The sequence below is a fragment of the Acomys minous genome (assembly GCF_964271855.1).
Source record: "Acomys minous genome assembly, chromosome: 4".
Taxonomy (NCBI): domain Eukaryota; kingdom Metazoa; phylum Chordata; class Mammalia; order Rodentia; family Muridae; genus Acomys; species Acomys minous.
The window spans coordinates 110157409-110182251 of NC_140486.1; the positions used below are offsets into that span (position 1 = coordinate 110157409).

At 43.5% G+C, this 24843-nt stretch overlaps 1 protein-coding gene across 2 annotated transcripts in view; it reads left to right on the forward strand.

Moving 5' to 3' along the window:
- The window catches only part of CAB39 (calcium binding protein 39), a 71259-nt gene extending 47517 nt beyond the window's left edge, over positions 1 to 23742 (forward strand). For both annotated transcript variants that reach the window (XM_084779213.1, XM_084779214.1), the window contains exons 3-9: positions 671 to 835; positions 2629 to 2747; positions 8941 to 9109; positions 14400 to 14459; positions 17594 to 17659; positions 20395 to 20538; positions 21142 to 23742. In XM_084779213.1, coding sequence (XP_084635339.1) covers positions 671 to 835; positions 2629 to 2747; positions 8941 to 9109; positions 14400 to 14459; positions 17594 to 17659; positions 20395 to 20538; positions 21142 to 21330 — 912 coding nt within the window. In that variant the 3' untranslated portion in view covers positions 21331 to 23742. The remainder of the gene's footprint in view (positions 1 to 670; positions 836 to 2628; positions 2748 to 8940; positions 9110 to 14399; positions 14460 to 17593; positions 17660 to 20394; positions 20539 to 21141) is intronic.
- The last annotated feature ends 1101 nt before the right edge of the window (positions 23743 to 24843 follow it).

A 24843-nucleotide genomic window follows, 5' to 3' on the forward strand; every position in this document is an offset into this window, starting at 1 on the left:
GAAATCAGAAACAGTAAGAGAGGAGGGATCTGGGGACAAGGCACATTCCTAGCAACCTTCTTCTCCCAAATAGGCCTTAGTATTGCAATGGTGCCATCAAACTATTAATCCATCAATAGGTAGATGTACTTATGGGATTTTGAGCTAATCATTTCCTCAAAGCCTACCAACTACAACCAAGCCTCCTGCCCATGAGCATTTTGAGGGATACTTTAGATCTAAACTGAAATACAGACCCTGTACTGTTCCATCTCCCTTGTGTAGCCCCTGTTCCCCGACACTTGGTTCTTAGTCAGACAGACAGACACACACACACACACGCCACACCCTACCCCACCAGCTTACATGCGTCTCCTGAAGTGCCTTCCCTAAGCCTGAGGAGGAATCCAGACTTGTCATTCCGGTTTCTACTGTACATTAGCTGGGTTTCCATTGTACACTCAAACATGTCATCCCCCGCCCCCATATCTCATACACACACACACACACACACACACACACACACACACACACACACACACACACAATCCAACTCCTGAGGACAGAGATGGAGCTGATGCATAGGTCTGAGGGTAAATAATATAGAAAACGGACGATTTGCTAACACAGATATGGTATCTGTTTGTTAAAAAAATTGTTTTTCTCTTCTGCATCTTTCTCACAAAATCAGGCTACAGAAGAAGTCTCCAAAAATTTGGTTGCTATGAAAGAAATTCTGTACGGCACAAATGAGAAGGAGCCTCAGACAGAAGCGGTCGCTCAGCTGGCTCAGGAGCTGTACAATAGTGGGCTCCTCAGCACCCTGGTAGCTGACTTACAGCTCATTGACTTTGAGGTAAGCCGTCCATTTCTTAACTCTCAAAAACACTTCTTGTGGTGTGGTCCTTTTCCGTGCATTCTGTCCTTTGGGACATTTTAAAATCCTTGTTGATTCAGAGGCCCCTGACCTTTGTAATCACATTTCACCACATTGTATGTGAAATTTCTTGGGTGTTCATGATGCCCTTTCATTTAGATTGTATTTCATAAATAGCTGCTCTAAGTCAGGAAATGAGCAGCATAAAGAAAGTCATAGAATGTTATATCCTTAAAAAATGTCTATTAGAGATCATGTGTTTTGTATTTTCCTTTTTTTATTTAGTGTCATGTTGAAATCCATTTTAATCACAATTCTGACTTCTTTAAACTTTGTCTCTGGTAACATTGAGCCTGTACTCCTTGGCCCTGCAGCTAGAGCCATTCACTCTTGGGCTGGCTGCAGACAGCACAGCTTGCCTCTTCTCCCAGGGTCTGTTCTCTACGACCCCTGGATTTTGGTGCGGCAGTGTATGCAGCTGACCATATGTGTTACGTGTAGGGTGAGTTCATGAGGATGGCGGCCTTGATACCAGCCGGAGAGGACTTTCCGCCGTGACCGGCATGGCACGTGTGCTTTAAGTCTCAGTGTTTATCAGCCTGAGTGATTAGATGTCTGTGCAGGGTTTGGTGGGGAGAGGGATGATACACTTTGAGGAAAGGAAGGGTGGATACGTCAATAATTCTTAAAACACAGGAAAAATTTTGTCCTACTATAGAGAAGATAGAACTGAGATATTTCTACTTGTGCATCTGATTTTATGTGTCTTTAATAGTGTATTATATTCTACCTTTATTTTTTCTGCTAACTTGAAGGGTGCATTTGGGATATCTAATCCTTCTCATTTACCTCCATCCATTCTGTTCCTTAAACTGAACACTGAATTTAATATATATTTGAGACTTTAGAGGCATCAGGGGTTTTTTTGGGGGGGGAGATTTGCTTTGCTTTTTTTTTTTTTTTTTTTTTAAATTTAAAGCGTGTGCCACGAGACTGGTTTGTAGAAGTTACCATTAATGGCCCTGAGCCAACATAGCCCCTGGATGACCTGTCCATGGGCTTCGGTGTTCTTTGGGGTATCTCATCCTATGACAGTGGCTATATATCTCCTGGGGGCCAGTTCTCCATTATTAGTTTCTTAGGCAGTTTTCTGACTGTTAAGGTTCACTAGATGATCTGTCAGTTATATACAGTAGTACTGTAAAGTTATTATCTCTGAATTACTCTATCATAATACTTAGTACTTTCATTATTAATATAGTTTAAGTCTTTCCTAGGTGTCTGAGTTAAATAGGGGAATTTATCCTGCCCTTAGAGATCAACTTTTTACAGAGTTCTCTGATGTCATTACACTAAGAGTACAATCTCCCCCCTTTCCATTTTGGTAAAAGAAAAGTGCACACTTTTGTTCTTCACAACAGAAGTACCCATTTGTGTAAGTCTCATATCCTTATAGATTACAAGTATACTGTAACAGCTGCTTTCTACAAGTGAGTCAATGTGCTTCTGAGAGCTAGAGGTGGTTGAAACTAATGTGAATTATAATGAGATTTTACTTAGTTGATAAGATTGTGGTTAAAAATGCACACTATTAAAACTAAGAATTTGGGATTATGACTAGATAAAATAAGAATTTTAATGTCTACAAATGTTGGAAAGTCAGATATTCGGTCATAACTAATACACAATGGCTCTTTGACTTTATATTGAAGGGTGGATGGACATTTTAATATTTAGACAGGTAAATATTTTAATGATTGTATTCCTAATAGGGCAAAAAAGACGTGGCTCAAATTTTCAACAATATTCTCAGAAGACAGATTGGTACAAGAACTCCTACTGTTGAATACATCTGCACCCAACAGAGTATTTTGTTCATGTTATTGAAAGGGTATGTACAACATGATAAAGTTTATATTCGTAGTTGAAATAAAAAGGAAAAATTGTTTGGGTGGGGAAAGATAACCAGGTTGGTGAATATGGGAAGATTTTCTCTATAGTTTTAGCTCACTTTTCTGTAGCTTTTGAACATATTATCCTTTTAAAGTTTTGATCTACAGACTAAACTAACACAAAATGCCCCGTAGGTGTAAGCTTAAAATTGGGTGAATTGTGAGCCCCTCGGTTCACAAATCAAATACAACTGAAGGAAAGAAGTAGAGCCTGTGTGGCCTTTTCTGTTCTATAAGATTGAAACATTTGAAGTCCATTGAAATCCCAGCTGAGTGGAGTCCAAAGATGCCTCCTCTGCATCTGACCTTACTCCCTACACACAGCAGTGGAAAGCCTCCTAGTGGGGCATGTGTGCTCTTCACCCTTCAGCAGAGCATGCGCTATGGGGTCATCTTTGCACATTATTTCTGGACTAAGTATGCATTTATGATTTGGGTAGTTGTCCATTTCAGAAACAAAATTTTAAAGTGTAAGATCTAAATTAACAAAAATGAAAAGATCCTCTTCTTTCTCAGCACTAGCCTACCTGGCTGGAAAGGTAGTCAGCCTCCTCCACACCTGCGTTGCTCAGCTTTTGGGATCATCCCAGCCCTGGCAGTGTTCTGCTAACCTAGTGGGCACTAGCGTGACTACTGGTGTGAATCAACTTGCTTCCCTACCCCTAGCCTTACATCTTACCTCATCTGGATTCGTATCTCTGTGGTTTAACACTTCTCCCAAGTTCAGACTTGCTCAGACAAAGCATGAGTCAGTGACATGTCACATGCCAGCATCCTGCTTCCTCCTTTCTATTTCTACCCATCTGCGCTGCCTCCTTACCTGTGGCTGTAGCAGAACTTCTGTTGTATCAATCCAGTGTTCCTTTGGAAACATGCTGTGTGAATAATATGAAATTTGGGTGTCTTAAAACAATGTGATACTGAATTTCCTTTGCCATAGAACCCAAAGGTTTGTTGAAATATATAAATTAGTTAACACTTCCCATTATTTCCTGGCACCTTTGATTAATTTTTTTTTCAGATAGTGTATAAAATTAAAAAACAACAACAAACTTTGAGGTAGCGTCTCATTGTATAACCCTTGCTGACCTTGAACTCACAAGACCCACCTACTCCTGCTTTCTGAATGTTAGGATAAAAAGCATATGCTGTCACTCTAGGCTAAAATAAGACTTTTAAGAGATACTTTAAAGTATGAAGCTCTCATCTGAGCTGGTCAGAACAGAATCCTCAGCCAGGAGGCAAGAAGGAAAAGCCTGAGAATGGAGCTCAGTTTGAGACCCACTCCCACTTCTCCCGCCACACTTTGTTAGGGAACTGAGCACACAACCAGAAAGAAAAACAGCAGAGCTGGGTGCGGTGGCTGCACACACCTGCAGTCCCAGCACTTGGGGAAGCAGAGGCAGGTAGGTCTCTGTAAGTTCAAGGCCAGCCTAGTCTACAAGTCCAGGATAGCCAAGGCTACATAGAGAAACCTGTCCCTAAAAAAACAAAAAGACAACAAACTTTCCCTACCCAAAACCCCACTTGAGTCATTAACTTCATGCCTTTCCCGCTTTCTGGGGTCCTTATTCTTTCCTCCCTAAACATAACTTGACTGCATTGTTCACCCATGTCCATTGTGCATCTGCAGTGTACATGCCACGCAGGCTGTATCACAACCACAGTGCCTTCCACACATGTGGTACAATCCAGTGCCCTGCTTTTGTATTTCATGATGTTAACAAAATGAGTTTGTTTAAGATGGGCTGTAAACAAGGTCCACAAACTGAATTTTATAGATAAAATTCTTAGCTTCCTACTACTCTATAATAGTTAATCCATTACTTTAAAAATATGCTATTTATTGGGCTGGAGAGATGGCCCAGAGGTTAAGAGAGTATGGCTGTTCTTCCAAAGGTCCTGAGTTCTATTCCCAGCACCCACATGGTGACTGATAATCATCTATAGTGAGATCTGGTGCCTCCTTCTAGCATGCAGGCACACATGCAGGTAGAATATTATATAATAAATAAGCAAAATCTTTTTTTAAAAATATGCTATTAGCCGGGCATGGTGGCGCATGCCTTTAATCCCAGCACTCAGGAGGCAGAGGCAGGCGGATCGCTGTGAGTTCGAGGCCAACCTAGTCTACAAAGGGAGTCCAGGACAGCCAAGGCTACACAGAGAGACCCTGTCTACAAAAAATAAAAACAAAAACAAACCCCCAAAAATGCTATTTATTAAGCAACTGGGTCATTTGATCTATTGAAAGTTAATTATTTTAGCAGAATGATGGCATGTGCCTATCCCAGCACTTAGAAGGCAAAGGCAGGCGGCTCCCCCAAGGCCAGTCATTTTGTTGTGCTGCATAGGGAGCTTAATAGGCCAACCTGAGCTCAGTAGTAAGACTGGGTGTCTCTGAAAAACGTTTATTTTAACCATGTGTGTACATTTACATTTCAGTGGTTTTATTCAGCGTGTTTTACCATCTCCCACCCTTTGGAGTTGGTGGTTAGGGTTAGATTCACCTTGAGCAAAGCATGAGTTCCTCGTGGATGATGCCACGTACTGCCTGTCAAGTGTCATTGGCCTACTGAAATGAAATTGAGAATGAGCACTGGATACAGGTCTTGTTAGTCTGTCCATTTTAACTTTGCTATTAAACTTTGACCTAATGACTGTAATATCCACCAAGGATATTATCCTGATTTAAAGTATTAGTTTACTAGGCCAGGAATGGTGGCACGTGCCTTTAAATCATAGCACTTGAGAGGCGGAGAGAGGTAGATTTCTATGAATTTGATGCCAGGTAGGGTTACATAACAAGTCCCTGCCCTTTAAAAAAAAAAAAAAAAATATATATATATATATATATATATATATATATATATATATATATATATCACATCACACACTTTACTGACCCTGGTATTGCTCTTTCTAATTAAATGTTTTTATTCCATAAAATAGAGCCTCTCCACATTGATGACCTCACTATCCTAGATACAATCTTTATGGGGAAAGCCAGTGCCATTATTTAATTAATTTGTGCTGTAGCCACTAACTTGAATAAGCATTGACTATATTGTTTAAGCAGTATTAACTCAAAGAACATATATTAGATGTTGTATTAGTCACTTTCTCTGATGCTACACTCAAGTTGTCCTGACAAAATCAACTTAAGGAGGATAAGCTTTGTGACACACAGTTGGAGGTGTGGTGGGCAGCCACGGTCAGGAGAGTGCTGAACGCTAGTGCTCGGCTCACTTTCTTCTTCATGTAGCCCAAGGCTGTATGTAGGCCTAGCCCATGCAATGGTTGGCAGTTAGGTGGGCTTCCCGTACCGCCCTGATCACTGTCCTCCTTTCACCAGTGTGCCCGAGGCTGGCCTCGTCTCGGTTGTTCACACAGATGCGCTGGAAGCCTTGCCTCTGAGATGATTCTTATCCTGTCAAGTTGACAGCATATTAACCATCACAAACCTCTTTTAGTCTGCTGTAAACATTACTTTTTTTATATTTAAATTGTCACATCTTAGGCCACTGTGCTCGTTTGGTTGGTTCCTTTGTTCTTTTGATAGAGCCCAGTTGGATTCTTTGCTTCCTGACCCCTTACTCATCTACAGGTCCTGGAAGGCAGCATTCTTTAAGAAGCACTGTGAGCCACCTTTCAAGGCATGGAGCCAATTAATTAATAGTTTAGACTACCTATGTCCAATGTGGTTTGCTTCGTAAGCTCTAAGTACTTTGATGGCAGCTTTGGGGGGGGGGGTGTTCTGCAGATTCTACTGTGCATACAGGAAGTACCAGCATGGACTAGCTATTTACAGTCTAACATGTTCTCCAGTCTAGTGTTAGCAGGTTGTACAGCATAACTGTTTGCCTTGTGCTCAGTGGTTTATGGTTTTTAATCATTTAGACAAGCTTGACAAACTCCCATGAAAACCTGCCAGACTTGTACCAAACTGTCTTACCCTTGTCCTGTGAGTCTCCTGTTTATTAGTGATAAGCAAAGAATAATGGTATGATCAGCTATCTTGTGAATAGACATTTTAATTAAGTAGGAGCCAGTCAGCAGCTGAATGCCATGCCCTCACTAAGGCCGAGGAATGCAGTCCTGCTCTTACTGAGGATCTGTGATGATCACATATACAACGAAAGGACAAGAGCAGTGTTGCTAGGCACCAAATTAAGACTGCAGGACTTCAGAGGGTAAGTGGATTGGTAAAAGGAAAGGATCTTAAGGTTGGAGTTGCAGACAACTTTGAATTTACATAGGCAGAAAGAAGAATGCATCCTGATGGGATGTCGTTGGTGTCAAGGTACAGGGACCAGAGTGAATACCATGTAATAAGCTGCAAAAGTGGGCCATTTTTATGATAGGCTGGGAGATGGCTTGTACTAGAGCAGTAGATCTAATAAGGGAAGACTGGACAGTGATCCCAGAAGTTTGTTTGTTATTGGGGGGGGGGGGAGGTGGCATTTGTTTTGAACTGCTAAACTAAAAACTGGTGGTAAACTTGTTGGCTGGGTAGATGGCCTAAGGTAGAGCTTGGACAAATGTGCTGGTTAGGATGCACCTGCAGTTCTTAATTCACGGTATGAGTTAAGGTAGCAGTGGAAATAGATAAAAAGGAAATAAACTAAGAGACTCCAAAAGAAGTGTGAGAAGGCCCAAATGATTCGAAATGTAGGAAGTGCTTCAAAGCGGAAAATCTGGAACAAGGATAGAAAGAAGGGAAGTTTTTGAACTACCCTGTCTTAATATAGTGCCATATGCAGTAACCATATGCAATGATTTAACTTTAAATTACGGCTATTCCGCCCCTCATTTGCAGTAGCCACATTTCAAATACTTACTCATCGTCACCTGTGGTTTAGTAACCAACATAATGAGCAGCATGGCTACAAAGCACTGTCCCCACCATGGAGAGTCTGTTGAGCTAGGTGTCAGAGGCAAAGCAGCAGTGTCAGAATGCAAGCTGAGGGGGCCGGAAGGTGAGGCTTAGTTTTGAGTGTTAGGCTTGTGATTTTATGTTAGATATTTTCAGCTCAGAAAACCCTTACCTGAGGTTTTCCAGATACATTGGGAGTCCACCAGGGGGATGAAAGGGAGAACTGGGAAGGTTTTTTTTCTTCTCTATTTTTTTTTTAAGAGAGAGAGTGCTGGGGTATAGCTCACTGATAGAGTACTTACCAAGTATCCACATGGCTTTGAGTTCAATCACCAGCATCAAAAACGAGAGAAAATGACAGAGACAGGCAAGCAAAAATCAGCACCGTCAGAACATTACACAGACAGATCTTGGTCAGTCCTGTTTTAGCCAGGAGGAAGTCTCTGCTGGCCAAACAATTATTTCACTAGAGTATTGGGAAATGCTGTTGACTACCCAAAAAACAATGAATGGGAGCTTGTCAGTGGGAAAGAAGTACAGCCAACCCAGAAGAGAGCAGCCTGTCTGAGCAGGCCTCCGTCTCTTGAGAAGGCAGTGTGCTTGTGAGAAGCGAGAGAGTTTCTTCTGAGACAGCTGAGAATAAAGGGAAAGGCTGTGTGTGGAGTTAGTGAGGATGCACCAGGGTCTTAGGGGCCACTGTATTTTCAGTGTCCCCACATTCTCCATGATGGAGATGCTTTATAAAGTCTTTAGACTGAGGCTGGCAATTTTGTGGGATTTATATGTATCCACAAATCTGGCAGTACTGTTTTCGGTGTTAAAACAATGAAGTATAAATGCTGTATATCTGATGGCCCTGTGCTTATACTGTTGATTTCTGAATTTGGGCAAATATTCTGTATTACTATTCTATTCAGCTTTTGGTTCTTCTGTTTGTTGTGAGCACAGTAGGTAAAGGTAACGCTCTTGGATGGTGTAAGCCTGGCACTTCCTCTAGACTTTTCACATACAGAATTTCTCCTCTCCTGCTCTCTGCCATAGCTGACCTTTCTTGATTGAAGGCAGCTACCCACCTCTGTACACAGGCACAGCTGCAGGTTCCAGAATAAGCGACCCTGCCACAGCCTTTTTTGTAACTTGCGGCAGTCACTTAGTTAGGAGCATCTGAAACCTCTGTTGAGAAAGGTTGAAATGTCCACTTTTGCTGTTTTGAAAGAGAAATCATGTATAGCTTTTGTTTTGTTTTGTTTTTACAGGTATGAATCTCCAGAAATAGCTCTTAATTGTGGGATAATGTTAAGAGAATGCATCAGACATGAGCCGCTTGCAAAGATCATTTTGTGGTCGGAACAGTTCTATGATTTCTTCAGATATGTTGAAATGTCAACATTTGACATAGCTTCAGATGCATTTGCTACGTTCAAGGTAACATTTAAAAACTTACATTTCTAAGCACACTTGCAAGTCAGATCGGGTTTCTTTCCCAGTCTTTGCCTCCTCTACTCTACACATGACTGCCCTCTAGTGGGAATAGAGAAGGTATATTTTACATATATTGGTATGCTTTAGGTATTTGCAGTAAAACCACAAAAACAGCCTAAAATATGAAAAAAATTAAATTCTCAAATCTTACCAGAAAGGCAAAGGTCCTGGAAGGTCAAAATTGTGCTTTCCTGTTAAATTATTCATTAAGTGTGGCACAGATAGTACACAAAACCACGCTCAAGATGGAGAAGCCCATTCTTATCGACAGGCTCAACACAGAAGTTCACCTCCTCACACCAGAGCCGAACTGAATCCCAGCAGGGAAGCAGGAGTGTGTCTGCACTGCTCCCTCTGTTGTCCTTCCATGGTCACATCCAACCCCCACCCGCCCCTGTCTGCCTTGCCGCCCATCGATTGTGAAACCACACAGTCTCTTTAGTTGCAAGCTTCTCTTTATGGTATAAAAATGAAGCAGCAATCTTGTATTTTTTTCCTTTTTTTTTGTTCCCAATGAGAATAAATTTTACTATACTTCATTCCTTTAAATGGCCGTACAAGTTGTTGAATTGATGTTTAGTATACCGACATGTAGCTCACTCATTCTCAGAAGCCATGAACACTAACACAGTAAGAAATGGTCACTTTCCTTGTAGGAGCTCAGCTTCTTCATAAAGAGCCCCCAAGGTAAGGACTTGGGCTCTGGGTAAAGTACAAATGCGCCGGTGAGGAATACACTAGTATAGGGTGAAGGCCTGGGGACTGGCCAGGAGGGTCAGCATGTGAGTGGTGCTGAGAATTTATTTCCCAGAATCAGTGCAGCTTTTGCAGAAGCTCTAGGTAAGACCTCATGCGTATATACAAATATATACAAATGTTGTGTACACAGCAACTGCAGTGAATTTGAGATCGTAACATAGAGTGGTCACTGTGATGTCTTAGGTATCACCGCAGTGGTGGGATAGGACTCATGATTAGGATGCATCGACGGAAGGGAGTGCCCGTGCAGGAGCAGCAGCCCGGCATGAAGGGAGGTGTAGTAGCGGCTTGTGTCGAGGAGAGTACCCTGTGTGGAAAGACAGCCAGGACCCCGAGAGTGACAGCACTCTGGGCACAGGAGGGTGAGGGAAGAGGATTGAGGAGCAGCAGGTATGGGAGAATGCAGCCAGCCCCCTGACCACGTGGAGGACGTGGATGACATGCTCCTGGCACAGATGGCCAAATTGGCTTCAAGGTGAGAGATATGGGCTGGCTACATACCTGAAATGTGATATCTGATGGTCTTGTGTGGCCTTGCTTCTTTAAGTCTCCTCAAAGAGAAAATGGTGGTGATGGAACCACTGTGTGTCAGGTTATAGTAGCAAGAGAGGGACAGATCTGGCAGAGCCAGGCAGGTGCTTTCCTTGAAGAAAAGAAATTTGAAAACTACTTGGGATTCAGAGGATGAGCTCCAGAAGAGATCTCTGAGCCAGCCTGGCTTCTGGATCACAGGTGTTCCAGGTGACACAAAAAGGGAGAGCTCATGAGAGGCTCCAAATAGTGAACAAAGCACACCCATAGACAAGGCCATATATATGCAAGGAAGAGAGGCCTACCTTCTAATCCCAGACCAGCTAAATCCCAGACAGATCCAAGCTACCTTATTCCCTGACACAGACTCTGCTTAGAGCAGGAAGAACCCTCAGGATCAGCTCAGCGGCTTCCCAGCAGAAGCCCTGTGAGGAGAGAGGAAGGCTTCTCCTTTCCTGTTTGCCCAGAGTAGTTTTATGCATTCCATGCTCTCCTTTGAGAAAGCATGCTCTGCACAGTTTGCAGACATGCAGCTTGTGGAACAAGTGCTGTGTCTTCAAGCTTAAAGCCATATTTTCTAAAAGTATCCAGGATCCAGAGCTTGAATGGGAACAGAGCTAGCAAGCCAGGTAGCCAAGTGCCTGTTAGTGACTGGGGTTTGTTCTGAGTGATGAAAGAGATGGAGAGAAACACTTGGAAGTTGACAGATACCTGTAATTTTCCAGAATTAAAGAATATAGATTCCGAGCTTGGCGCAGGGGCACACTCCTATAATCCCAGCACTTAGGAGGCAGAGAAAGGTGGATCTCTGTGAGTTTGAGGCCAGCTTCGTCTACAAACTGAGTCCAGGACAGCCAAGGGTACACAGAGAAACCCTGTCTCAAAAAAACCAAAAACCTGGTAGAGATCAGAGCTTGAGGTTATAACTGTCTGGGTCTAGAGTTTCCAAAAGATGATTTATAAGCACTGAATGTCACTCATAGCTCACTAAGAGTGTTCAGTCTGTCAGTCCTCTAAGAGCCCCCAGGTCAGGAGTGCAAAGGGTGTGTCTCCTAGTTAACAGGTAAGATACTAGGCAGTGGTGGTGCAAGGCTTTAATCCCAGCACTTGGGGGTCAGAGGCAGGCAGATCTCTTGAGTTTGAGGCCCTCCTGGTCTACAAAGGACAGCTAGGGCTACACAGAGAAAACCTGTTTCAGAAAAACAATAAATGGCTAGGTATGATTCAAGTCTGTGAGTGTATGCACTTACACTACCATGGTGCACACAGCAAGCACATTGCTGTTACATGAGCTTGAGGACATGGTGGATGGTTCCTACCCTGCAGGTGTTCTCCTTGAAACAAGGAAGGTGAGCTCACAACTCACTTTATTGATAAGCTGGGTGCCACCACTCAGAGCGGGCTCTGTAGCAGAGGTCTAAGGGTTGTCCAGCTCAGCTGAGCCTTTCTATTAGTGACTGGAGGGTGACTAGGTATACTCATCACTTCTGTAGGTCTGGCCAGAAACTGGACCCTAAGATTGCTGAAAAGCGTGAAGCCACAGCATGTTTAACTCTAGCTCAGAGAACTTTCTGACCCTGTGACTTCCAAAGGGTGAACTGCACAGGTAGAATTGAGTTCTGTGTCTCTGGACATAGTCAAGCATTAAGGGGGCATGGACCAGCTTACTTGCCAAGTCTCTGAGAATATAAGCACCCCTCCTGGGAGGTAGCAGCATTCTTTCTGGAGCCCCAGCAGCATCTTAGCACCTACTGTCTGCACTCCTGGGAAGCTTTGTGATTTAACCCACCTTAAGCGTTGGCAGCTCTCTCTCAGCTGGGCTTCAGACACAATACATACAGCCTTTCCCCAAGTTGTACTTGGGGGTTCTGATATGTATGTCAGACCCCTTCTTCTTCCCTCCGGTCTACCTCAGATTAGACCCAGTTTTATAAGTCACTGGCTACATGCCCTCTACCCTTCACTTTGGCTACTATCTACTCTTGCCTCCTATTTAATGTTCCTTCCCTGTTCCAGGAGATGGAAGCACTGCTCTGTCTTTTCCCTATTTCTTAGCAAGTACTCATTTTCAACAAATCTGCTGCCACCCCAGGCCCTGGATGTCTTACCAGGTGTTCATGCTGTTATACATGCGGTCCAGCTTCTGTTTTAGTTGCCTAGAGTGCCTTCCTTCAGTCCCACATACCCGCATGGCATAGACATTTGCTTCTCTGCTTGGCCACAGTCTCAGTTCCCAGACGATAGCGAATGGGTAGAGAATGTTGGAGGTCTCCTTTTCTCCATGGGGCCCTTTTGTGGACCTCTTGTTCCTCTTTACACCACAGACCTTTGCATTTTAGAGTAGATACTTTCTGCTGACCTGTCCCGATACTCCAGGCTCAGTTGAGAGTCTGCATCTCTCAGATGCCCTCTCCCTTAGCATTCTTTTAGACTGTGACCAGAGAGCAGCAGGTCTTTTAGCTGCACTTACTCAGATTGCTCACAAGGATGATCCAGCCACAAAATTGTGCTGAACAGCAGCTGGGTATTGAAGTGGCATCACTTTGTACAGATCCTGACATATAAATCTCTTCCTCCATCAAGTTTCTGGTGCCTGACTTGTTTCAGGCACTATTCTAGGGTCTGGGGATTCATCAGTGGCCCATACTTATAGGCCCTGTCCTTGGGTGCTTACTTGAGGGCACCAGCCTTAAGAAACATGGTAGCAGGCTAAAGGGTGGGGATGCTCTGACAGTCAGGCTTAGATGCTTTCTCTCTTGGAAGTGACTGTGCTTGCTTAGGCTCTGGACACACGACCACTTTCCTCTCTGCCTGTGGTAAGAGAGCTTGAAGCACCTGTCAAGTGGATGCTGTACGTAAAATTATGCCGAGCAGCAGATGGGTACTGAAGGCTTCAGTAAAGTGACTGCATCTCCAAAGATGCTAGAACTGAATTCTAGCCTTTTAATTTTCCCTGTTTAATTCTCACAGGAGACTTGGAGAAAATTAGCAAAGTTTCCTCAACATCCTGTTTAAATGAGGGAATGCAGCACAAACCATCTCCAGCAGTTTGAATAGCTATAAATCCTTGGGGTGGGCCTATAAGCCTTCTTAAAAAGCATACCATGAAGAACATTTAGTGTGATGTTTTCCCAAATATGTCTTCTGATTTTCCTGGTTCGTTCATTGATTTATTTCATACTAATCCCTTAGTATGTACTACTCAGTGCTTAAGTGCCAGGAACTCAAAGCTTGTAAAGGCCTTGTGTTTATGGAACTGACCGTCTAGTGAAAGAAGGGCTTTACTAAATAACTCTACAAGCAAATTTAGAGTCACAGCTGTGACCCGGCAGGAAGTCTTCTGTGGACATGATGTCAGGTAGGGGTAGATGACTGGGCATGCAGAAAAGCCTCTGTCAGCAGGCGTGGTGGAATCCCAGCACTCGGGAGGCAGAGGCAGGCGGGTCGCTGTGAGTTCAAGACCAGCCTGGTCTACAAATCGAGTCCAGGACAGCCAAGGCTACACAGAGAAACCCTGTCTTGAACCCCCCACCCCCACCCCCAATTTAGAAAGCCTCTGTGAAGTGAAGTTACCGGGAGCCTGAGTCTAGCAGATCAGCTCCCTGGAGACCTGGATTCCTAGTATATCTCCACAAAAGACTCAGGCAGGATTACTGTCCCTGTGCAGGACTCAGAGCCAGTGCCACCCTCAAGCCAGCCCAGAGAACTATACGGAGCTACAAACAGTTCTGACCCAGTGAGCCCAAGGTCATTTCATGACTAACTTTATGGTCCTGAGTAAAAATCATGATGAGATATTAAGTACTTACTGTGTGCTAATATTTAACAGCAGTTTATGAGGTAATTTGGCACAGATATTTTAGAATTCTCTTTCCTAAGAGCATTAATGGAGAACGATTGTAAAAATACATATTTTGTTGTTTTTTGTTTTTTCCTTCCCTAGGATTTACTTACAAGACATAAATTGCTCAGTGCAGAATTTTTGGAGCAGCATTATGATAGAGTAAGTATGTGAAATATTTTAAATACTATTTATATTTTTTTTAACTAAGCGAGGTTTTGAGTCAGAACGGTTGACTGTGTGTGTGTAATGGTGCTGTAATCACTTCTTCACTGAAACAACATGGAGCATTACTTAGTCTAAAGCAGAATTTGACCTTGACTCATACATTGCCCTTTACATCTTTTCTTACTTCAGAAGCGGAAAACGATCATTTTTACTCCTGAATGTTAATCTGGTTAAGATGCAAAGACAAATTAATCTGACTTTTATACCTTTTCTTCATTTTCATCAGTTGCTGCATACACGTAGAGAGAAAGGCAGTAGCTGCTAGGATTTGAGCAGCACTGGCCGAGAGCGGGCAGGGCCAGCTCTGCTCTGGCTTCACTGCTTTCTCCTGTGTGGCCATGGCCAAGACACTTACTGCTGGGGCCTCAGGAACCCTCCTGATTTGTAAAATGAGGACATGGACGAGCATCGGTGAGGCTGTTTCCAGCTCTGTGTCGGTGTTGGTCAGACCTCACAGCTATGACCTCCAGGGAGCTGAGTGCTTGGACAACCTGCTGCCCTCAGTCACACGACCTACCCCAGGGCTACAGTGCCTGTGTTCACTCCTACACATCTGCCTTCCTCTGGGGGCTTCTCAAAATGCCTCAGTAGTCCCTACACGCTGACCAAGATCTGATAGGCACATTAAGAGAACGTAGAGTAATGACCGGCCACTTAAACTTCCTGTCCTTCACACAAGACTTGGCTTAATTTTTAATTCTTCTACTAGTAGTTTTAAAATCTTGGAAGTTTTAAATATTGTTAATACTTCACATTTGCTTTCGTACTCCACTACATTATAAGGTTCTTGGCAGAATCTGTGCGTCCCATGTGTCCCTTTTTGTCTTCCTTCTCTCCCAACAGCATCATAGCATCTTATTTCTGCCGTGACTGTTTGGATGTGGGTGTTTCCTTTTGTGTGTCTTTGATTGAAAGTGGCAGCCTTCATTTCAGTGGAGCCTCACAGGCTTTTTAATAACACAGTGGTTCTCAGCCTGTGGGTCATACACAGGTGTTCATATCAGATATTTACATTATGATTCATAACTTTATAGTAGCAAAATTACAGTTATAAAATGATTTTATGGTTGGGGGGGTACGCACAACAACCCGAGGAGCTGTATTAAAAGGCCCCAGTACTGGGTGGTAGTGACACATGCCTTTAATTCCAGGCAGAGGCAGACAGATCTCTGAGTTCAAGGCCAGCCTGGTCTACAGAACAAGTTACAGCGCAGCCAGGACTACACAGAAAAACCCTGTCTCAAAAACAGAACAGCAACAAAAATCTATTGCTTTAACATCAGACGGCTTGCTTCTGGCTTCAAGTACTGAAGGCTTTCTGCACTTTGTGCCTTCTTGAGTCTTCGAGCAGCACCTGCCCTCTAAGAGTGCATGTGTGGGGCTGGGCATGGTGGCACACACCTTTAATCCCAGCACTCCGGAGGCAGAGGCAGGTAGATCGCTGTGAGTTTGAGGACAGCTATGGCCATACAGAAAGACCCTGTCTCGAAAAAAAAAACAACAAAAAAAGAGTGCATGTGTGTGCCTTCTGATGCTAAGACTCATGGAGAGAGTGCTCACACATAACAAGCAGTTAGTAATTGTTACCTGTTTATTTCCACAAGGCCTCAGACCTTTTTTAATATGCTGCTATCCTAACTTAAAGCCTCCCACAGATAGACTGCCTTATTTAAAGAAATTTATTATAGCCAATGAAATCTGCTTTAATGTTGAAGTAAAATAGTTTCCTACATATTACTTGTGGATGTGATGTCAGCTAACAAGATTTTTAGAAAGACATGTATGAGGCAATAGCAGAAATGTGTGAAAACCAGTCAGATCTGAGGGAGAAGAAATGTGAAGTTCTAAGGGGAAAAGATGTATGTTCCTAAAACCCTGACCACTTACTAACTAAAGCATGGGGGGAAATAATCAGTTAAAAGACCAAAGATGTGTGCTCTGCCCAGAATTTTCTATTGACATTCTTGAAGGGGAGTTGGGTTGCCTGACATGGATTAGCTTTAGTGCCTCCTCCGCTGGTGACATGTTCTTCTTAGTGTCACCACTTTGAAGACATGGTAGGTTCTTACCAGCTCATATTTGCAGCTTTACACTCCCCAGGTCTCTCAAACTATAACTTCCTTATATATCTTCCAGGAATATCTTGCCCCTCCACATTTCCAAATAATGTGGCTCCCTTCCTTCACCTTTGAACCCAGTTCTCACCTTTCAAGACCTCTACCTATTTAACAACTGCCAGGTTTCCCCTCAACTTTATTTCTCTCCTTGCTTGATATCTTGAAAGATGCGGGTTCTTTTTCCTTTTTTTTTTTTTAATGTTGGTTTAGATTAATTGAATTTTTAACATCAAGAAATGAGTATGGCCGGGCAATGGTAGCATACGCCTTTAATCCCAGCACTCCGGAGGCAGAGGCAGGCGGATTGCTGTGAGTTCAAGGCCAGCCTGGTCTACAAAGCGAGTCCAGAACAATCAAGTCTACACAGAGAGACTCTGTCTGGAAAAACCAAAAAAAGAAAAAAAAGAAAAGAGAAAGAAAGAAATGAACAATCAAGTCTACACAGAGAGACTCTGTCTGGAAAAACCAAAAAAAGAAAAAAAAGAAAAGAGAAAGAAAGAAATGAGTGTGGAAACTGTGAGAAGTTGTTAATGCAGTGGTTCTCAACCCCTTTTAGCAGTCACATGTCAGATGTTTACATTACAATCCGTAACAGTAGGAAAATTACAGTTAGGAAGTAGCAGTGAAGTAATTTTATGGTTGGGGTGACCACAACATGAGGAACTGTCTGAAAGGTTGCAGCATTGGGAAGGGTGAGAACTGCTGGACTAATGCTTTGTGCTCGTGGAGTTCAGGCGTAGAGGGGGGCTTTGTCAGAGCAGTGTCTGCATCTGGCAGGACCTCCCTGCCTAGAAGTAGCTGGTGGCACAAGGGAAAGGGAGGTTGGACATCATTGTCAGCAAGAGGCGAGAGAGCTCGGGTCTTTGTTCATGTTGAGCTTTTGCCCTGAACTTCACTATTACTTACTAGCCTTCTTTTCCATAACCTGATGTATGTTCTTCTGGTCTTTAGTTTTTCAGTGAATATGAGAAGCTACTCCATTCAGAAAATTATGTGACAAAGAGACAGTCACTGAAGGTATGGCGGATTCTCTTTCTTGTGTCATTCATTTCTCTTCATTATGTATTTGGAACTTGAGTCTGGAGAATCAGGAACATGCTGAAGTTGGTTGTAAACCTGTAGGAAAAACACATTTGTGATTTGGACATAGTCCGGATTTTTGCAGGGTTTGGAATATAATAGTGGTCTGTATACCCATGGTGTAGAGATACCAAAGGGGACTACAACAGGAGATGGAAGAGGACTTAATCCTCTAACAGTGTGGTATTTTTAGATTGTGAAGTATTTTTATGGGGATTGAAATATTTGTTAGTTTTGGTTTTGAGACAGGGTCCTGCTATGTAGCTAAAGTCGCCCTGCCTAACTCTCCCAATGAGCTAACACACATGAACCACCGTGCCTTGCACAAACATACTTTTACATGGACTTGTGCTAACTAGATAAAGCATTCCAGGTGTACGACACATGTGGTGTAGACTTGGCAGTAAGGGGTGGGAGCCAGCATTTGAACAGTAGAATTGAACTGCTATAGCTTTGCCTGCTTTGTACCAACACAGGATATGGACACTTCCATTTGGACTACACATGCTAAATGTAAGATTGGCAGTCTAGAATAGACATGGCAGTCTAAGGAGTTGGAGATACAGCTCAGCTGAGCCAGTGCCTGCTGTGCAAGCGTGAAGATCAGAGTCAGTTCCCCACCACCCACATGGATGCTGGGCAGCCATGGCAGTATTCCTGCGCTTGGTGGTCAAGCTGGCTCGCTAGGCTAAATCAGCAAACTGTAGGTTCAAGTAAGGCATTCTACCTCAATATGGCAGGTGGAAAAGTGACTAAGGAAAACACAAGTATTGATCTAACAGCAGATTGAGTTGTTGTCAGAGATAGCATTTGGCCTACCAAGTCTGAAATGTATATTGTCTGCTGTTTCACAAAACAGCTGCTGGCCCCTGTGTTTATATGTCTATAAGCACATCCGATTCTATCAGCAAGTAGTCCTGACATCTAGAGGTGGGCTTGCAAGGACGTAAGATCCCACTTAAATGTTTTACTGAGTGTATTTTTAATTCCATTTTGCTCAGAATTCCTCAAAAGTATCTTGTTAAGACTCCATTCCCTCCTGCTGGCAGCAACTCTGTATCCCTGTGGAGAACTTTATTTTCATTATGTCCAAGAATTTGTGTTCCCAGTTACCTTCTTTTAGAAATCAAACCAGAAAGCTTTCAGTTTCTGTGATACAAGATAAACACATGAAAGCTGTGCCCCCATGACACTCGCCTGAGACTATAGAATGCAAGCGGGCCATGTTTTAGCTTGAAAATTAGTAATTATGTAATTCAGAGTGATTAGCCTGAAGTTAGTTTTTATTTATTAAAATTCATTACATAGCCTCTGTTTGTTTGAGAAGTGGGGCACATGTGGAGGTTAGGGGAGTCAGTTCGCTCTGTCCACCATGTAGGTTCTAGAGATTAAGCGGTCAGGCTTGATATGCAAGAAACTGTACTCACTGAGCCATCTTGCTGCTCTGAAATGTACATTTCCTAAGTTCCTTATGAATCCTGGGTAGCAGAGATTTGATTTTCTGAACAGCAAATTGGGAGGTGGGTAGCATGGACCTAACTTTGGTCTTCTGCAAGAACAAGGCTTTGTTAACTACTACCTGTGTCTTTAGCCCACAACAGTTTTTGAGTCTTAGTTTTTGTTTTGTTCTGTTTTTCAAGACAGGGTTTCTCTGTGTAGTCCTGGCTGTCCTAAAACTAACTAACTCTCTCTGTAGACCAGACTAGCTAAGAACTTAGAGAGATCCATCTGCCTCTGCTTCCTGAGTGCTGGGACTAAACCACCATCCCAACTGGTGTTTGCTTTTGTGTGATGAGATGCTATTTAACTACCGGCCAGTTATTTAGAAATGTCAGGTATCGAGAGTTCAGCTAGGAACCAGATTGGTTGCTACAAAAGCAGCTGCCATCAGACACAGTCTTTCTGTGCTTCTGTTCTCTCCCTTAGCCCCTGCCCAGGGAAAGGAAGCTCCAGCCTAGCATGTGCTTTATATATGTTCACACTTTAGTTCCTTACTACATTCTCCAGAGGTCAGGATCATTTCCACCTCACTGTATACATGGTGAACCTAAGGCACAAAGAAGGCAAGTTACACACTCAAGTTACAGATCTGAACCCAGGCAGGCTGCCGGCAGGCCATGCCCTCAGCTGCCTGTCCACAAGGATGATGCCTGCTCCCGGCAGGGTACATAGCTGATATACTGGGCCTCAGCTAAAGCTCAGTACAGGAACAACCTGGAGGAAAATCTCAACTGAGCAGTGACCATTTGCACAGTGAGGAAAAACTGAAACAGAGGGATGGTTTCAGCTAACTGCTGTGGTTCCTTAACAGTCAGGGCTGTCTTGAGGAACCTCCCCGAAGACGCAGCTTTGTGAGGCAGATGTGAGAAAATGAAAACTTCAGCATGTGTTTAGGCAGACACCTCCCTTCATCCTAGAAAGCTCTGCTACATGTAGCTTAAAACGAGGTACAACTTAGCTAAGGCTAATGAGCAGAAATTCCTAGTCCCTTTCTTCTGACCACTTTTTCTGGGCAATGGTTGTTTGTTATATTGTTCATTTTTGGTTTTGTTACCCTATTTTGAAACCAGTCTCGTCTAGCCTCAAGTGATGACTATAAAATGGGCTCTTTCATTTTTATTTGCCTTAAGTCTTAGTAATAATTTAATGTAATGGTCTAAATGTCTTCTCAGCTTCTCGGTGAGTTACTGTTAGACAGACACAACTTCACCATTATGACGAAATACATCAGTAAACCTGAGAACCTCAAGTTAATGATGAACCTTCTCCGAGACAAGAGCCGGAACATCCAGTTTGAGGCCTTTCACGTGTTCAAGGTGGGCTGCAGAGGCAAACGGTGCTTTCTTCCAAAAGTGTTTGTCACAGTTACTAAAATACCGCCTGCCTGCGGTGACTGAAATGATAACCAGTTCAGTCAGAACATTTAACCAGAAGCAGGACCTGGATAGGGATGGGCGGCGCCGTTTGGACTTGAGAATGAGAGTGTAGTCAGGCAGGGGCGCCTTCTCCTCAGCGTGCACAGGAGCTCTTCAGAGAGCAAGCGCTGCCCGCGCTCTCCTCCCTCACCGCCCCAGCTGACGAGGGCCTCAGATTAGTCTTTGTGCAACTGATGAGTGGAGGCCAGTGCAAAGCCAGAGAGATTTTTAATGCTTTCCTTGAGAGTTTTCTTAAAATTCAATCTGACCTTCTATGCTCAGAAATAATTTACTTGATTCTGAACTTCAAGTTGGTATTTAGTCCTATTACTGTGTTTCAGGGTGACAGTGTGAGCTTGGCAGTCTTTGCACAAGATCATGTGATCGTCATTATTTCTCCCCATCATGTAAAGATAGTTCTTCTAAAGAAAATCTAATTGCACAAATGTTGCTACCTGCCCAGGAGCTTGCTGGTGGTCACTGATGTGGCTTTCTCTCACGCAGGTATTTGTGGCCAACCCCAACAAGACGCAGCCCATCTTAGACATCCTCCTCAAGAACCAAACCAAACTCATCGAGTTCCTCAGCAAGTTCCAGAACGACAGGACCGAGGACGAGCAGTTCAATGACGAGAAGACCTATTTAGTCAAACAGATCAGGGATTTGAAGAGACCAGCTCAGCAGGAAGCCTGATCTCCAACAAACCTGCGCCAGCCCATCCAACTTCAGCACTTGCTGTTAGCTCCTCAGCATCAGGCACTCATGTCGGTTCATGAGGAACATTACTGCTAATCTGCTGTTAAGTGAACGGTTTTTCTTTTTGCCTTTTTGTTTTTCAGTCCAGGTTGGAGAACGTAGCTGCTGCTGCTTGCACATTAGAGCGCACGTGGTCTTTCCCTTGATCTCTGTGTCATTTCAGAACTCACAGACGCCATTTGCTACAAGAGTTCTGAACGTGGCTAGGTCCATGAAGGCAAATGTACGATGAAAGTGGTCTAGGGAAAAGACATTGGTGACATCGGCTGACATCTATACATCAGCACTGCTCTTTGCCGCTCTGTGCAGTATTGCATGGGCACACCTGGCATCCCAGTGCCAGATCATCCACCTTCGCTGAGGGAAGATGGCGCATCCAGGGATCTGTGGGAGTCAGAGGGGAACTGTATCCAGTGTGAGCTTTGGGGAGGATAAAGTTGATGTGCAAATAAATTGATACTGAAACTTAGCAATTTCTCAAGTGTGGAGCTTCATAAGGTCATAAGGAAAGTGTATATATGCTTTTCACAGCTTTCTAGAACTTTTTGACATTTGATTTTTCTGGAAACTTGTAAACCTGGATATGTTGAAGGGCGTTTGTTTGTTTTGCTTTTGAAGGTGTTTTAAACAGTAGAGCAGCAGCAACACCTTATGTTTCATTTCAACGCTGCTTACAGGTTTCTTTTGTATATAATTCTTAGAATGCTCGTTTCTTTTCAATCGTTTAATTTGTACAGCAGAGGAATGTTATTGTAGTAGTATGTAACTATTACCTGAGTTTTGCAAAAAAAAAAAAAAAAGAAGAAGAAGAAAGAAAAAGAAAAAAAAGAATGCTCATATGTAATTGAAATACTTGAGATCACATGAAAATGCTGATTTTAACATTTAAGAATCACAGCATTGAAAGAAAAAGAACCAACCCCTTGTTTTCAGTTACCCAGTGGGGCGCCGCTGGCAGGTGGAACTACAGACCTGGAACTCGGTCTGCTCCACGTTCTTGCAGAATGTTGGCCTTATTCATTTAAAGTGAGTCCTGAGATTGCCATATCTATGAATGATACAGATTATGCTAAGTAATGCTGATTGTTTGTGGGGAACCTCTGTAGAGCACCCTTTCTTTCTTAGAGTAAGTAATATCCAGTACAGTAGTCGTGAAACTGAATAATTAAAAGAAGAGCCCTAGTCCTAGATGTCCTCTGGGGGATTAATGGTTTTTAATGTCCTTTTCCATAATGCTGCAAAGTATCAGTATTTATAAAGGAACTGATTTTGCACCACTCTTTGTGACTGTGCCCACAGCAGAACAGTATCTCCTAGACTGTATCTACATAAAGTTACTAGAATGGTGTCTGTTCGTCTCAGTGACACACAGATCACAACTAACAACTTAAAATCAGAGTTTGCCCGATCCAATTCAGCATGGCTGTAGCTGACTAAAAAAATTTACATAATTATTCTTTGCTAGCCTCTCTTACTAACTGAACTACTCATTGGCCAGTGAAAGGAGCCTCCCAGCTGATGTTTTAACAGGGTTTAAGGTTTCCTTCAAGGAACCACTCCAGAAAATAAAATATAGGTCTGCTGTATTTCATTTAAATGGCAGTCTACTACAATAAAGGGTTTCCAAGGCTCTCATCATCAGGGTGTGTGTGAGAGAGACAGACAGACAGACAGACAGACAGACAGACAGAGAGGAAGGAGGAGAGAATTCATGTTCTCTAGTAGAAATAGGGAAGCATTCAGTCTCCTGGAAAAGGAAATCTTTAGCTGGGTAGGGGCAAGCTCAGCCGAGCCACGTGACCTAGTCCTTACTGCCCTGTGCTGTTTCAGGGTTTGGTGTGATAGCGGCCATTATTACACCAAGTGGAAGGAGTGTCTCCTTGCCGAGCTAGCTCTTAGAGCTTGAAACAGCAAGATAGTTTCCACTTGGGCAAACCCAAAGTAGTGCTAGAGTCTTGGTATTATGGATGGGGTGTGGTGTGTCAAAGAAATGTGTTATTAATGCCTTGGGAGCTGAAGGTGGAAAAGACTTCTGGATTGTTTTTAAACATAACAATGTGAAACCATTCAAAATTGAAAAGTTGCATTTGAAGTGTGATCATTTCTAGGTTCCAATTGCCAGAACGATTGTCCTGGATGTGGTTTCTTTGGTGTTATAAAGGGTTAATTTTACTTAAGGCAGTTACTTAATGTGATTTTTTTTTTTAACCCTTAAAAAAAAGTGGGAGATGTATACAATTGTTAATGACATGAAAGTGTTTCCTTTCTCCTGAGGAAAAGTGAATTTCTTATCAGAATTATCTGGCTGGCCCTGTAATTTAAATTAAAATAAAATTTTGGAGAAACCGCCTTGTGATGTCCTTTAGACAGTCACATTATGTCACTGTGGAGAGTCCCATCAAGAGACACATTTTGTCAAAGACTGGGCAGGAAACAGTTAACCCACACTCTTCTCTTTTTCCCTACTCAAGATTCAGTGCATCGGCCATGCAGTTCCCCCTTATCTTGCCCCAGCGTGCAGCCTGGTGATCTGTCACTTCCCCCTTCCTTGTCTTCAAGTTTAGTGTCATACCATTTCAGGGTACCGTCCTCCCACCCCAACATTTGGAGTGCATATCTGTCTTCTGTTCCTTTTTATCATCAACACTTGGAAACAGCACTAACTGCTTGGCAGGAAGATTGACACATCACTGGGGCATGTTGATGATGGTGAAAGTAAGACCTATGAAGCCTCTTATTCTGTGGCACCAAGGCCTATCTGGCCCCTATTCTAGACTGTCTCTGGAGACCTTGCCTGTGTACAACCCTGCCAGCACTTAACCTTATCAGTCAGTAAGCTGCACATTCAGGCAGCAGGGCAGGGGACCTGCTTCACCAGAGATGGCAATTTACCCTGCAGCTCAGATCCCATTCCCCTCCCCCATTGTCTCCCAAGTCGCCATGGAATCCTTGCAGCCTTCCAGCTGCATGCTGACCAGGCACCCTGTGCCATTTTCCTCCCTCCTAACCTGCAAGGACTAGAGGGACTCATAGTCATGGGCACCCCAAGAGCTACAGTGTTGCAGTCACACCAGGTCATGGGGGATCCCACAAATGCCAGTGAGATCGCCCTTGCATTGCTCCCCTTCACGGGCTGTTTTCCTCACCTCTGCCAACCATCTCTTAGCTGCTCCCAGAAGCTGAGAATGAGGTAAGTGTCCCAAAGCCCAGCTGCTTTCCTAAAACTCAACTCTTGGGCATCGGGAATGGTCTGAACACTTCTGACCAAGTGTGACCATCAGTCCAGTCACCATGGAGCTCCCTCCACTAAGCACCTCAAAGCGGAGACTGTCTGCTAAGGCCTGGACGTCCTGGGACTCCCTGTGCTCACACCGCCTGGAGAGGGCTAGTGATTGCTCAAAACTAGCAGTTGTGGCACCATCAGCTCCGGTGACCTCAGAAACCTATATG